At 44.2% G+C, this 14,103-nt stretch overlaps 1 protein-coding gene across 1 annotated transcript; it reads right to left on the reverse strand.

Moving 5' to 3' along the window:
* Nucleotides 1-5,292: 5,292 nt before the first annotated feature.
* Nucleotides 5,293-14,034, reverse strand: NOC4L (nucleolar complex associated 4 homolog (S. cerevisiae)). Its single transcript, XM_010581700.1, has 14 exons — nucleotides 13,924-14,034; nucleotides 13,705-13,811; nucleotides 13,307-13,414; nucleotides 12,624-12,773; nucleotides 11,901-12,000; nucleotides 11,580-11,614; nucleotides 11,425-11,475; nucleotides 10,771-10,882; nucleotides 10,078-10,138; nucleotides 9,410-9,520; nucleotides 7,935-8,098; nucleotides 7,093-7,175; nucleotides 6,080-6,193; nucleotides 5,293-5,762 (listed from the first exon to the last, which is right to left on the reverse strand). The coding sequence occupies exons 2-14, from the start codon at nucleotides 13,774-13,776 to the stop codon at nucleotides 5,646-5,648; spliced, it is 1,278 nt and encodes a 425-aa protein (XP_010580002.1). The 5' UTR covers nucleotides 13,777-13,811; nucleotides 13,924-14,034; the 3' UTR covers nucleotides 5,293-5,645.
* Between the last annotated feature and the right edge of the window lie 69 nt (nucleotides 14,035-14,103).

A 14,103-nucleotide genomic window follows, 5' to 3' on the forward strand; every position in this document is an offset into this window, starting at 1 on the left:
AGAAAAGTATATCAACATAAGGAACCTCATCCCATTTATCCCTCCTTCTACAAAACAACATTAATTGTAGTATAGTATTATAATTTATGGATCCATTTTCAGGCCACACTTCTTGATCTAATTTATACATTGGCCGCCACTGATTACAGCATTGTCTGAGTTTTTCTTTTGTTAGAGGATCCCCTCCAAACTTATCCCAATGTTTCAGGATGCATCCCAAGGGAGAACAAGGGGGTGTCTCAGTAGAGGGGCACGATCCCATATTGTTTCTTAAGAAACTGTATATGAGGCGCCTACTTGTGTATCTCAGTCTCCCGCTGCGGTCCTTCTAAGGGAACGACTTCTGCAGAAATATTCAAAATCCAAATGAGTGTAACATTACGCAACAGATACCAAATCAGATACAAAACAAGGGATGCGTCCCGTCATTAACCAAATACAAAATATTAAATGACAAATAGCCCCTCTTAGCAGATCCCCTATTCAGCAATATCTCATTTTCAGCATTGCAACTTTGTTTACTCACCGTCCAGCAGGGAGAGGAGCCGTTGGAGTCGCCAAAAATCAGTTCAGTGCGTGCTGGAGTCTGAGCGGTCCGCTTCTCCTCGCTGATTGCAGCAAGTCGATCCAGGCAAGGCTTCTCAGCGATGTCCCATGTGGGCTGCCAAAACTGTTGTCCCAAAAGTGGGTTTCGGTACCCGGTGTGCAATGAGCCAATCTCACACACAGAGACCAGATGTTGTTTATTACAAAGTTGTGCAAGTTTGGGTGCTAGGTGCTTTCCCACTAACTAGCACACCTCGGTATTCTCCAGAGTTCCTTTTATACACATTATTTTCACTTGGTAGGTTCCCACAGACTTCCCTCTAATACTGATTGGTTAGTAATTTGCATATGGTTACACAATCTCTGTTCTCATTACGCATGCTCTATGAGTAAGGGTCTCCGCCTGGGCCGGGGTCTCCTGCCCAGTGGGTGTGAGTTTTAGTATTATAATGAGGGTAGTTCGCTTAAGGACGCAGTTTAGCTAACTATCCAAAATTAAGTACAAACATGATAATTAAAAGTACATATAGTTGACATATTTTCCAGGATGTTTCTCCTTCAAGGATAGCCAACTCCTGATTAGTAGTTCTCTAATTCATCGCTTCTGACAACCTCAAGGACGGTCATCCTGATCCTAGACATTGTGTACATATTTGGTTTTGTTAGTATGTGCAACATCTAACTTCACTGAATTCTTCACGGATTTTTAACCCTCTACTTGCTTAGATAACAAGAGGGTTATTTCTGAAGCCGGCCATAAGCTAATCCAGCTGCAGGTGCCTTCCACCTGCTCTGAAGAGAAGTTTCCCTCTGTTTTTCTCTCTTTTGGCTCTGCCTATGTGCTCCAGTTCTCTCTTTTTAGTGATGCAAGCATGGCCCAGGGACAGGGCTAAGAAACTGCAGAAAAGCAATTCTTTTTATTAACAGACCTAAAATTTCCATCATAAACTACACTAAGATAGACTCTTGGCTTATTAATAGCAGTAAATCTCCAAGTCCAATAGACTTCAGTTAATGAATATTGATTATGATAGTGCTGGAGAAGGCTGGTGCCAGTTGAACTGAGATCCTGTAGCCCTCTTTGCCTGAGCAGGGCTGTAAATTAGGCAAGAGCTCATTTGTTTTTCAAAACTAGGTAGTGGAAAACACAGGGGTTACGGCTACACTGCAGCTTTCAGCATCTCAAGGCTGGGAAACCACCTTAATACTAATAGCAGGTGCTTAGCAGGGCTAAGCATTTTTTACCGGGTTTTTTTTTTTAAGCACGTGGGAGCTTTGTGGATCTGGTCCCTTTGGAGCTAAGACAGGATTTATAAACTCACTCGGTGTCCGGCTCCTTTATGCTGAAAGGAGCTTATGTGCAATCCAGAGGGGCAGAGGTAGACTCCCAGGTGGTTAAGATGACAGGGGATATACATTGGGCAGTTCCTAATATCCCCTTGAGATACCCGAGCGTATGGTGTGAAAAGTGAGTTATTTTACACACACAAGCTTAATTTCCCGGAGGACGACTGCCAGCCTGCAGCCGAGCGGAATTTGTCCCACTGTGCTGGAAGAGGACAGGCACTGACTGCCCCAGAGCAGAGACCCCTCTACTCAAGGCAAGCCTGCCCCAAGCCTCTGGCTGGCATTTGCACTTTTCCACTTATTTATGGATGTAAATCTACACTTCCCTCTATCCCCTAATGAATAGCTTAAAAGTAAGAATCTAAGCTGATTAACACAAACACCATAGTGACTCAGACCTTTGACTCACAAGATAAATCCCATCGTGCTCTTGACGAGTGGCTCTATCTTTTACCTTCAGGCTGGGATGACTTTGAATGGCCTTTAAATGAATGAAAGCTCAGGAAAATAAACCAAGGGCAGTCCATTGCAACACAGAGAGACCTTATCACTATCCTCTGGTGGGGGAACGAGGCAGTGACGGGTGGGGAGGCTGGGGGACTATGTCAATGTTTTCATAAAACTATCTTTTATGCTCACTGAAATAACCCAACAACAACAACAAAAAAGCCCAGAACAGCCCTCTCCCCGCGCCCCATATCTGATAAAAATCAAATAATAACACGAGTGACTTATGCGCTCTCTGCCTGGTACTTCAATCTGGCCTTCCAGTTAATATGCACTATGATTAAAGCGTCTATAATCTGCAGTCTGTGGAGACCTGTAGAGCAGTAGCAGCAGCGGGTGTGCAGCCTGATAAGGGTTGTTCACTCAGTGCAGATGAAACTTTTAATATTTATAACTGCTGATTTTTTTCCCTGATGCTTCCTATTGAGGGGAGGGGGGTGAAAGTTTAAAGATAAAAGCTTGATGAAAGACCAGGTGGAATGTTTTTCCAAGGACAGGCAGGGGCTTAAAGCTATCTCCACCTAAGAGCTGGTTTAAGAACGCTGCTTAGGCAAGTGCAGCATCAGAGATGGGGGATGAAGTCTCTGGAAGACCTTCAAGGCTTGTCTAAAGTGCACCCAGGCTTTAAGCTGTAAGCTCTTTTGAGCTGTCTGGGGTTTGTCTTGTCTGCATCAAGCACAGTAGGGCTGTGCCTGGGACTGCTAGGTATCACCACAAAATAATTAAATCACACCAGGTCAGCTGCACATACTTGAAGTAAAGCGCTAACAGCATTGAAATGTGCCGGCAGATCTGAAAACATATTGAGTCAGCCTAACCCTCCATCTCAACATCAGTCAGAGCTGCAACGGTTAGCACATAGGGCACAGGGAATGCACTTGAAAAAATACATTGCATCTTGCTCCAATCAAGTCACCGTTAACTGCAGTACAGTACTTAGGATCCACAGCTGGTGAAAACATTGAAGATTCCGGTGCCTTCGCAGTCTTTCTCCTGGGAAATAGCAACCCCCCCCATTTCCAGTAGCATCCAAGTGTATTGATAATATTTTAGTCTGTGGTCCTTTGGTCTCGGAGATACAAGGCTTTGCCCACAAGGCAGCAGCAGGCCATATCAGAGGGCAGAAGCTGCTGCTTCCCGCTACTGCCCACCAACTCAACCTGTTCCATGAGCAGGGTATCCTTGTTTGGTGCCAGGAGACCCCAGGATGGCAGACAGAGGCACACAGCTTACACAGCCCTTCGGATGCCTTGTTGACAAAGACTCTGCTTACCCTCCATCCACATGTTAAGAACTCAACCAAACTCCCTAATTTTCAACCCCATGAGACCTTGACTTGCCCCATGCCCAAATGGTTTAATATTTGTGCATTAAAAAAAGAATCTTCACACTCCTGGAGTGTCAACATTATGAAAGATATGAATCACATTGCCCATCAGTAATTTCAGACAGATGTAACTGGGCCAACCTGAGTAAAACAAAAAGATGCAGAGAAAGGTATTCAATATATATATTCATTCATTTCAATATTCAATATATTCATTCATTTAATCTGAAAGATGATATGCTTGCATACTTCTTTCAAAGGTAGCTATGTGGTCCTCATTACTATAGCATCAGAGCACTTCAAAATGTTTACCAAACACATACATACAACACACGTATGACATAGGGAGATACATTTTAGAGGTGAAATACAAGGCTTATGTGAACCTGAACTGAGGTCTCTCAAGCTGTAAGTTATCATCTCACCCATTCTGCCTTCCTACCACAGATAGCAGAAGTCAAAGAAAAAAGAAAAGCAGGCTGGCCAGGAAGGAGACAGGATTGTTTTTTCACCAGTGAAAAACAAAGAGCGAGACTTCTTTTAAAAAAAGAAAAAAAAATTTGAATCCTGAAAAACACCCGACCTGAATTCAAAAGCATCAGAGAAAAAAAAGAGAAGAGGTAGGGCTCTATACTCTGAGGACACGTCCACTGTTTGGAAAGCATGAAGAAAACTGGATGAAGAAAACATAACACTTAGGGTCTCCAAGACAGCTGCAGTTTTCCTTGACTTAAACAGACCTATCTGACAGAAATTAGATTTCTTGGCCTCTTTGACTGTATTTTTCTCCTCCACAAAATAAGATTTCCAAATATGCAAGCAGACTTAAAGTCCAACGAGATAACATTAAGTTGTTGAAAATTATTATGAAAAAGAAGTCCTGAGTTTATCTGCGTTCTTAATAAGCAGTTTACCTTAAATAAAAAACCTTATGGGCAAAAAAAAAAACGCCAAGCCCTATCAAAATGTATTTCTGCATGACTTTGGGAACCATATGAAAAATCCAAATTAACAAAACCACCTAGCATCAGTGGACTAGTTAAAACTTCATTAGCACCTGGATACACACTGGCCACAGCTCCTACAACACCTGCAGGCTGCAAACAAAACTACATCAAGCTGCTTATCATTCTGAAGCAAAAATCAAGGATTAGACACACCTCCCACTGCACATCAGTTGGCCTCCCTAGCTATAGCAGTCACCAGGATTATGCTCATTTCCAAAGCTCACAAGCATTTTGAATTAAGTAACCTTACAGCATGAGATGGATGTACATGAGGGATCATCAGCAACACTTCACAGATGGAATTACTGAGCATCATCTATGAGTTGTTTTTGACAAACCAGAGCTTTCAGTGCCTCGAACGTGGGTGTGTTAAGATGAGTACATAAGAAGCTAAACATCCCTCTGAAGACATGAGTTTAAAAGTGTATATAATTAGAGTATCATCAGGTGTTTACAGCTATGTATTGAAGTCACTTGCTACAAACAGGTTGTCAGCTCCACTATAAAAGTAACACATCTGAAAAACAAGAGCAGTAGTCAGAGACCGCAATTCCCCTCAGTCCCACTGAATCGCAGCAAGATGGTCTGTCGATGCAGTCACCGATCACAGCCAGCACCAGCAGCTTTGGAGAAAAGGGCTGGAATCGCAGCAATGAACAAGTCCGGAAAACCTTGCTCTGAGGAAAAATCCCTCCCAAATAGCAGGTGGCAGTATGCAAGTGTAAGAAACAAAGGGAAGTCCATCCATGGGTAGTGGCAAAGGTCGCTGAAGAAGGCTGCACCTTTTTCAAGCAGTCCAGCTCTCATCACATGGAGAAACTTCAAAGGCAGAATTGCTGAGCACAACGCGTGAGCTTTGTGCATGTCCCTAAGATCAGTCAGTTGTGCGGATGTGTTTATAAGAGATCACATCAATCTAAAGTGAAGTGCTCTGCAAAAATATCATTTTTCTTCCCAAACAAACCTCGTACTTGCTCAAACTCCAAGGGCACATCAATAGCCTTTTTCTTTACTTCTTTATCAAAAAGCTACAAAGGAAAAAATAGAAGATATTGGCAAAACTCACTACAAGCTTTTCGCCCTGGCTGATACCACTGCTCACTCCAATCTCTTAAAAGATCCAGCAAATAAACCTTTTATATAAAAGCCAGCCCTGTCACCACAGCTGCCTCATGCTCTATTATTTAACAGACATTTTCCTGGTTTTCCCTGGCTGTGGGTAACCAAAAGTCAGCCTAGCTCCCTGCGCAGCAGCAAGGTTGATGAACAGAACATGGCTATTGCGTCCAGGAACCAGTCTCCTTTCCTCTGGTTCCAATCATTCACAAAGGCATAGCAACACTACCTCATAAGCTGAGAGCTCCAGGAGCCCTGATATGTCATCCTCCATTTCAGACAGCGACTGGTTCAGGATAGCAGCTGCCTTGGCCACATCTGGGTGATAATGGTTTTGTAGAGACTGCAAAAGCAAGACAAATAGGGGATGGTCTAATAAGCACAGGGTAACACACATCTATCTGCATTCCCACACAGGTATCTGCCCCTTTGTTGGTCAGATCTTCAGTGAACATCAAATTCTGGCAGAGGCAAGTTTGCTGTACTGTGCTACTACACAGCTTCAAGAAATCCTGCTTTCAGCCATCTTTCAAACACGTCAAAGGCCCCTCTCACCTTGTTCACATCCAGCTCAAGACAGACAGACTCCTCCACAGGCCACACCTACAATGCATAACCCAATTCTGCTACCTCCCATAGCCCTGATGCCACATCCGAGTTGCTGTTCTCTGGGCTTCCTTCTCCTGCACAACATCCTTGTTGCTGCTTCAGCCCCTTACACAAAACCGTTGTAGCATTTAAATGGAAAGTGATAATCCTGGCATTAAGGTTTTAGAACCATTGGACTAATTTAACCTATTTCAACCTTCACACACCATCTTACAAACGATCCAGGTGAAAGATGAACGTTACAATCTTCTCTAGCATTTTTAAACCCATTTCTACAGGATGACCTAGCTGTACCCGATTAATTTCCATCAGTGCTCGGCAAGTTCCTCTCTCCTCTCCAAAGCAAATAAAGCGCCTCGTACATTTGCATGTATTTAGTCTGTTTCAGCTGTTAAATGCACACTTTTCAGCTGCACAGTGAGATGTGTGCTCACAAGTCACCTACTAATTAGCACATACAATTTCTCCAGTGTATGGAATCCTTTGCGTCTTATGCTAGGATAGATCTGATTTGCAAGACATATGTCAGCAGGTTCTTGTAAGCGGGACTCCCTACTGCCAAGATGCGTCAAGGAAGTGGCAAGGGTGGAAGAAACCCATACCAGACCAGATGTTCCTTTTTAGCTGACATACCTGAATCTCCCAGAGAGAGCTCTCCAAAGCCCTGCTTTCAGATGGCTTCTCCTCCTCCATAATATATGGATCTTCTGACATACCTAAGGAAATAGAGAAACAGAGCTAATACCTCCTGCGTGATGTACATAACCCCAAAGGGAACACAGAGACCCAGAGCAGTGCTGCAGCCAGAGTTGCTCCTTCCCAAGACATTTAGGGTCCAGGAACAAGCCGATGCATCCCAGCACAACCCAAGAGTCACTGTTGGCAGCACTGCAGAACCATGTTACTTTTTTAAAGAGCACAGGAAGTAGAGCACCAAGAACATCTCGGGCAACTTTGAATGGTCACTACTGATGTTCAACACCGGTCAGTTAAATCACAGAGAGATGAAGTAAAAACTCAGGAGACCGCTGAGGCCCTAGTGAGGCCACCTACACAAAAACACTACAGACAGAAATTTAGGAAGCTTCTGGTTTCTGCATTTGGTTTCTTTTTTCTTTATGGTCCTGAGATGAACAAGACAAGCTCAGTGTATGGTACAGCTCCCCCAGTCCTTTAGCACTTGGAAGTAGGCTGGGTCAGTGTGGCAGGCTCAAAGCAACCTTCACCCAGAGAATCACAGAGGCAGTGCAGCCAACTGTGAGGCCCAAGGTCAGAAAGGAGCAATGCAGGCAGGTCTTCACAGGCAGAGAACTTGCAAGAACAGTCTGCTGGCTGTCCACGAACTCAAGGGACAAGGGGATCCTTCTAAACCTCAGAACCAGGGCTGGGATCTCCCCTCCTCCTTCGCAGGAATCCTGCTCTTTATGCTGTCTGAAGGCATAACCCAAAACTCCCCTGGCCACCTTCCCTCTTACCTTCTGGCCCATTAGGTCTGTGTACCAGCACCCTGCATGCAGGATGCCTCCGAAAGAGATTACAGATGAAGGGAATGACCATGAGTAGAGCTTCGGGAGGAGCAGTCAGGGCCAGCCGGGAGAGGCGCTTTATAAATGCTGCCACCAGGTAGGCTGGCAAGTGACTGTTGGAAAGGAGACAGAAGAAACCAGCCTGTAGAAGTGCTAGCAAGTGAGCCAGCAGCCTCACCAATCCAAACGGCATGTCAGGTTAAAGATCAGTGGGGCTCTTCAGATTTTCTCAGCTATGAAGTAAAGAGAAGCTACAAGAATCCTGGTTTCAAGCCATAATATAGGGTCTTGTGTGCTCTCTGGAACAAATCTGGGGGCATTTCCATTCAATACATGAATAATCTCAAATCAGTCTGTGATTCAATCCAGATGCATGGCACCACTCCAAGCACTTGCCAAGCATAGCTCTTGTACATGGTCATTCATATGGCAGTCTTTATTCAGTCCTTTTATAAACTTCTGAGTGCTTGGCCTGGCAACCTTAATTATATTCTTCTAATGTAATTTTGTGGGTTTAATTAATACATAGGCCATGGTGTTAAATTTACGTAATTCTTCCAGGACTAAAGCAAGCACCACAGCTGTTAATAGGAACATAAAGCTGCTGTAATGTAAATGTGCAGGACAGTTCTTTTTTTATGGTAAAAATGCAAATTTCTAACAGCAATCAGCTCATCTAGGCACTTTCTTCAGGTCAGAAGAGCCGGGGTGAAAGATGACAACAGCCACTCGGCCTTCAGCCCTGGGGCATGCTACACCTGCAAGGCTCAGCAAAGCCACTCCACAGGACACCATCTGTCAGATCTTGCTACTCTCTTCAAAGTACACTATGAATACAAGGGGTTTGATAAGAAGTGCCTAGTGCTGAACTGTAAAGCGTTACTCTTGGTTTATTTTATAACATATGATGGCAACTATATGACCAGCTGCTTATCTAGTTTCTTCCCTGTGTACAATGAATTGACAGCATCAAGACAGACTGTCAAACACTTTATATTTCAATGTTATACGTCTCCAAAAGGTCATCAGTTTATTAACAGCTTTATGATCTATAAAAAGCCTGCAAATGTTACTTTTTCCATATTCATAAAGACAGACAGAAAAATCACCACTTTCAGCCAAAGTGGAATACAGATCAAAATACATCCACAATCATGGGCGGATTAAACGCAGGTAACAAACTGCATTTTTACTTTCTGAAACTAGATGGTTGTGTGGCAAATCTTCAAAAATAGCACATGAAAAATTACACAACACTACAATAACTCTCTTGGTTTCAGTTTTCTTGCTAAAAATGCATCTAATCCAACAGGCACACTGAATACGTTATATCCAGACATGTGGCGGACTGTTCAAGAACAGTCTCTGGCTAAGAGAAAAGCATGAAGAAAATAGTGAACATACATAATAAAGATGCAACTTACGATGAAGACAAAAACAGATCAGCCAAATGGAAAAAGCGGGCTCGGTACTTCACATGATATATAGAAGGGTCTAAAAGACTGTACAGCTTTTTGTAAAAGTCAGGATATTCCCTGTTAAAAAAAGGAAAAAGACAATGTCCATTTGTGATGTACAATGGGACTACACTGTGTCTAAATGTTTCTGTGCTTTCATTATAGACTACCCCAGACCACTGCTGTGCTCTGTTTAGCTTTCTTAGGCTTCTCTCCACAGCCACCACTTAAAAACAAGCTGTACGGTGAATTTATGGCTCTTGCAGTGCCCAACCATTTTCAGCATGTGAAGCTATGTCCATTGACTGCAAATGGTACAGGATCCAGTGAAAGGCACACCAAAGACTATGGCTTCACTGTGTAATCAGATCAATTAAGTCTATTATCAAAAAAGTCTACTTTCAAGTGCTAAGCAACCACAGTCTGGGGAAGAGGATATTTAGGCTCAGCTGAAAAAAGATCAGACTATCAAAAGAGCTCAGCATCCAAACAGCTGAGCCTCTTGTGCAGAGTTCGGCTTTCTCGTGGGGGAATTTTAAAGCCTGAAGATGTGTAGAATCCATTTCAGTTCCTTTCTATAAAGATATAAATGCAAAAACCCATGTCCTTTTAAACAAGATGCTCTTTTCACTTACAGATTATGCTGATGAATCAGAATAAATAATCCATTTAAGGCTAGAAGACTGATTGCTCCACCTGTAAGAAAGGCAGGTATCGACACCATAAGAAAATAAATATCAGCTTCAACTTATTTCTATTATAAAACCTTCCTACAAGAAATACAAAACTAAGAGTACCTGCAATTAGAGCCAGCACAATAGCTGTAAGGTAACAATTTCATCTAAAACCATCCAGAGGCTCATAAGTTACTTACAAAGATTAAACTGTAGTTTAGAAGAACAGGCTCTAAAGGACTGAGAGACACAAACATACTGATCTGACTCCCCAAGAAAGCCACACTGTGTAGGGCAAAGGTCTCCTCAGAGAAGACATATCTGTAGGAACCTGTGCATCCTGTGTCCAGATGCAGGCCAGGTATCAGCATTGCTGGCTGAACTCTAGAAGAAATCACTCCAGTATTCTACTCTTCCCAAACACTTAAATATAATCTTCCTTACATACAAGGAGCAACAACACTGACAAACACAGTTAAAAACATCTCATTTTCAGGGACAACAAAGTTCACGTTAGTTCCTTAGCTTCAACCCAGCCAAAAGTACATCTGTTTCATCACCCAGGCTGAGGTGTTGCATCCAGCAGCCCTTCCAAGTCCATAGGTACCATGCTGCAGAGCCTCAGAAAGAACAAAAAGGCCTGTTTTCACTCACCTATGCCATAGGCCACTGTCAAGAAGTCTATCATGAGAGTGGGCTCATTCATATAAGGCAGGATGGAGTCATGTAGAATGACAAGAACTTTTTTGTAAAGGCCAGTAGGTAGCTGTAAAGGACAAAACAATACAGTGAAACAATCACTGCAAGGAGAACTCGGAGACCAACAGCAACCGATGGCTCAAAAAGCAACACACAAGCAAAACGGAATGTGCCAGGACAATACAGAATGTCTTACAGAAACAGTTCCCAAATGGGAGAGTTTACAAGTGACATTTGACAATTAAGTTCATTCAAAGAAGCTGGTGCTCACAACTAAAAGTGTCATCACAGCTCAGAAGAGAAAGTCACCAGCAAGAAGGCTTTGGAACCTTCAACCTGTGAACAGAGGTTGTTATGCGGCAGATCATTCCTAACAGGCAGACTTGTTTAAGGTGGGAAAAAAAGGCTGAGAGTAAGGAGAAGCAGCAGACTGTACATGAGGTCTTGTTTCTCGGCAGAACAATCCAGCAGAAGCGGTGACCGGGCAGTTCTCGTTTGACACTGAAAGCATAGTGGGCTCCTACCAGGAGCTCCATGCAAGGACAGCCACAGCCTCTAACGATTAGTAGTTAGAAAGCAATGCAGATCAGTCGCAGAAGTATCACTCACCTTGTGCTTCAAAAAACTGAGCCACATTTTTTCAAACGCCTGCCTGTGTGCCTTAAAACAGAATTGCAAGCAGTGAGTTAAACACACTGGTGTAGATAAAGCTCTATTTTAAAGTAGATAAAATTTCAACTCTGAAGCACCAAACGAACAGTTACCTGCAGCTTCGACACTTTCAATTCCTCCCAGTTATCTAAGAAAAAAGGGAAAACAGATGTTGAACTTCAAATGGATGTTTAAAAAATTAAGACAACCCTTTTTTACTTAGTCCTTTGATACCCTAAGAATTTGGGCTGAAGTCTTGTCTTGACACAAGGCCATGACAGACCCCCCTGTAGACTGAGGAATGTGGATTTTGTAATACTGTTTAGAATCACTGTGATCAGAGAAGCAGACATTTTTCAGACAGTATGAGTCTTTACACAATAAAAATCTTATTTTCCTTTTCATACACAGTTCATCATGTGGAGCTTACTAACCTTGCTTCACCATAAATTTGACCATGTCACACTCTTTGTTTGGCATGTTAATGGGCGAAATGAGGGCAAATACGTTCTGTTGGTAAAATGGCAGCGGCCTCTGAGAAAAAAAGCATATAATCAAACATGAAGCAAGTTCCACAACAGATGGTACGATGCCGGACTTCAACATTGCCCTACTTCCCAAGCACTAAATATATTTAGGAAAGAAAGAGCAAAAGAAAAATGCTGATGGCTGGTGTATATACTGGTATATTCTCTATTGCTGCCTCGTCCTGGAGTGTTTGCCTTGTTTGCCTAACACAAAACTTATCCCTGAACTAATTCTGGTCTAACAAAACTGGTGGATCCCAGTAAAGAAAACAGACTCTTCTTCTGCACAAGAGAGAGAACAAAATTAAGTGCTCTGTGTGTGCCACCCAAGCTGCAGAGATTTGGGTAAAAGAGAAGCTAGAGCCCAGACAGGTTTTGCAAGAACAACAGTATGTGTGTCTTGAACTACTTCCAATTTCAGACTGAAGACAGTCTTAGCATAATTGGCATACACTGTGAGCAAGAAGAAAAAAAAAAAAGAAAAAAAAAAATCAATGCCTTCAAGTGAGCACACTCATTTCTCTTGCTTCCAAAGTCTTTCCATATACCACTAGTCCCTCCCTGCTTCATGGGAAAGACACTTTTCAGAGCAGTTTATCCAGACCCACCTCAACAGTAACAATTTGTTACCTCTTTTGTCTTCTGCATGACTTGTCCAATATTCTCAGTGACAGCCTTTATGACAAAGTACCGAATGTCATCATACTCCATATATTCTTGAAAGCGAGAGATCAGGAGTGAAGCGTCCTCATTTATGGGAAGCAAGCCATCCACAACTACCTAACAAAAAGTTTGTAAAGGAAAGCAACGAGTCAGCGTCTTACAGTACTGGAGCGGAAAGCGAGCTGTGACGGCTCCTGTCTTTCTGAAAGGCAGCTAGCATGGCTGTGTGCTGCTTGCCACAAAACAACGTTCACAAGCCATTTTGACAAGTCCTCCTGACCTACAAGATGGGCCCCTTCTATCAAAAACAATGTCATTTAGAAATGACATGGTGGCTGAACCAGGGGCAGTACCTTCCCTCTCATCCTTGCAAGTGAGGCCAGGGACTCCAAAAAACCACCCCAGAACTGGTACCACATAAACACTCAGGAATCCAGCTCAAACCAGTACAAGGCAGCTGCTCCCACACCTGCAAGTGTCGCCTCAGCAGGGACAGAAGCACTAGGTCTCGGTGCTCGCTCTAGACCACCACCCTCCCTTCGCGCTGAAAACCTCCTAGCTTGAAATTTCAGTACTGGAGAAGGTGAGCCGTGAGGTCGTGTGCGCCATCGGGTAAGCGACAGGAGGAACTCTTCAGTTCTGCAGCCTACCTTGAGAAGTTCACGAGGAAAAGTTAAACTCCCCTTCCACTCTACTTTGATCAATGGATATCGTGCCTCCAACTCAACAAACTTCATGAGGGTGCAGAGTGACAATTCCTTTAAAAAAAACAAAAACACAACAGAAACCCCCCCACCTCAACAAGGGCACTGGGGGTGAGACCCAAAGGAGGCAACTTCTAAGGGAGGAAGAACGAACTAAGATGTTCTTCACTGAGAAAGCTGCGTGCCGCTACCGGCGGGCTGGTGAGCTGAGGTGAGCCAGAGCACCAGCCATGTCTTAGAGCACGGCCTGCCCACCCGCACTCAAATATTAGAGCGGTAATTGCTTCTGCGCGGCAAGGGACCCCCGCGTGAACCGGTGTCTCGGCAGCAGGCTCAGGACCTACCTTGACCTGGAAGGCACCGTGTCCCATCAGTTCCGCCAAGCAACCCACGCAGTCGTTGTAGCGGTGCCTCATCCATACCTTGTACTTGTCCTCAGCGCTGTAGTTACCTGCAGGGTGAACCGGGGACGAGTCTCGAAAGCTCAGACCGGCCGGGACGAGCCCCAGGGAGAGGCGACCCAGGCTCAGGGCCCTGCCTCTCCCCGGGAACCCCCGACTCACCGGCGAGAGAGGCCTCCTCGGCGGGCAGCGGGCCCACGAACAGCTCCCTCCGCTCCAGCAGCGCCCCGAACAGCCGGCTGCAGGTCCGGGCGGCGCAGAGGACGTCCTCCTCCTCCTCCTCCTCCTCCCGGCCCTGGGGAAGAGCGCGTCCCTGAGGAGAGGGGGGAGGCAGGGCGGCCC

Source organism: Haliaeetus leucocephalus, unplaced genomic scaffold, assembly GCF_000737465.1.
Source record: "Haliaeetus leucocephalus isolate CR32 unplaced genomic scaffold, Haliaeetus_leucocephalus-4.0 Scaffold802, whole genome shotgun sequence".
Classification (NCBI taxonomy): Eukaryota; Metazoa; Chordata; class Aves; order Accipitriformes; family Accipitridae; genus Haliaeetus; species Haliaeetus leucocephalus.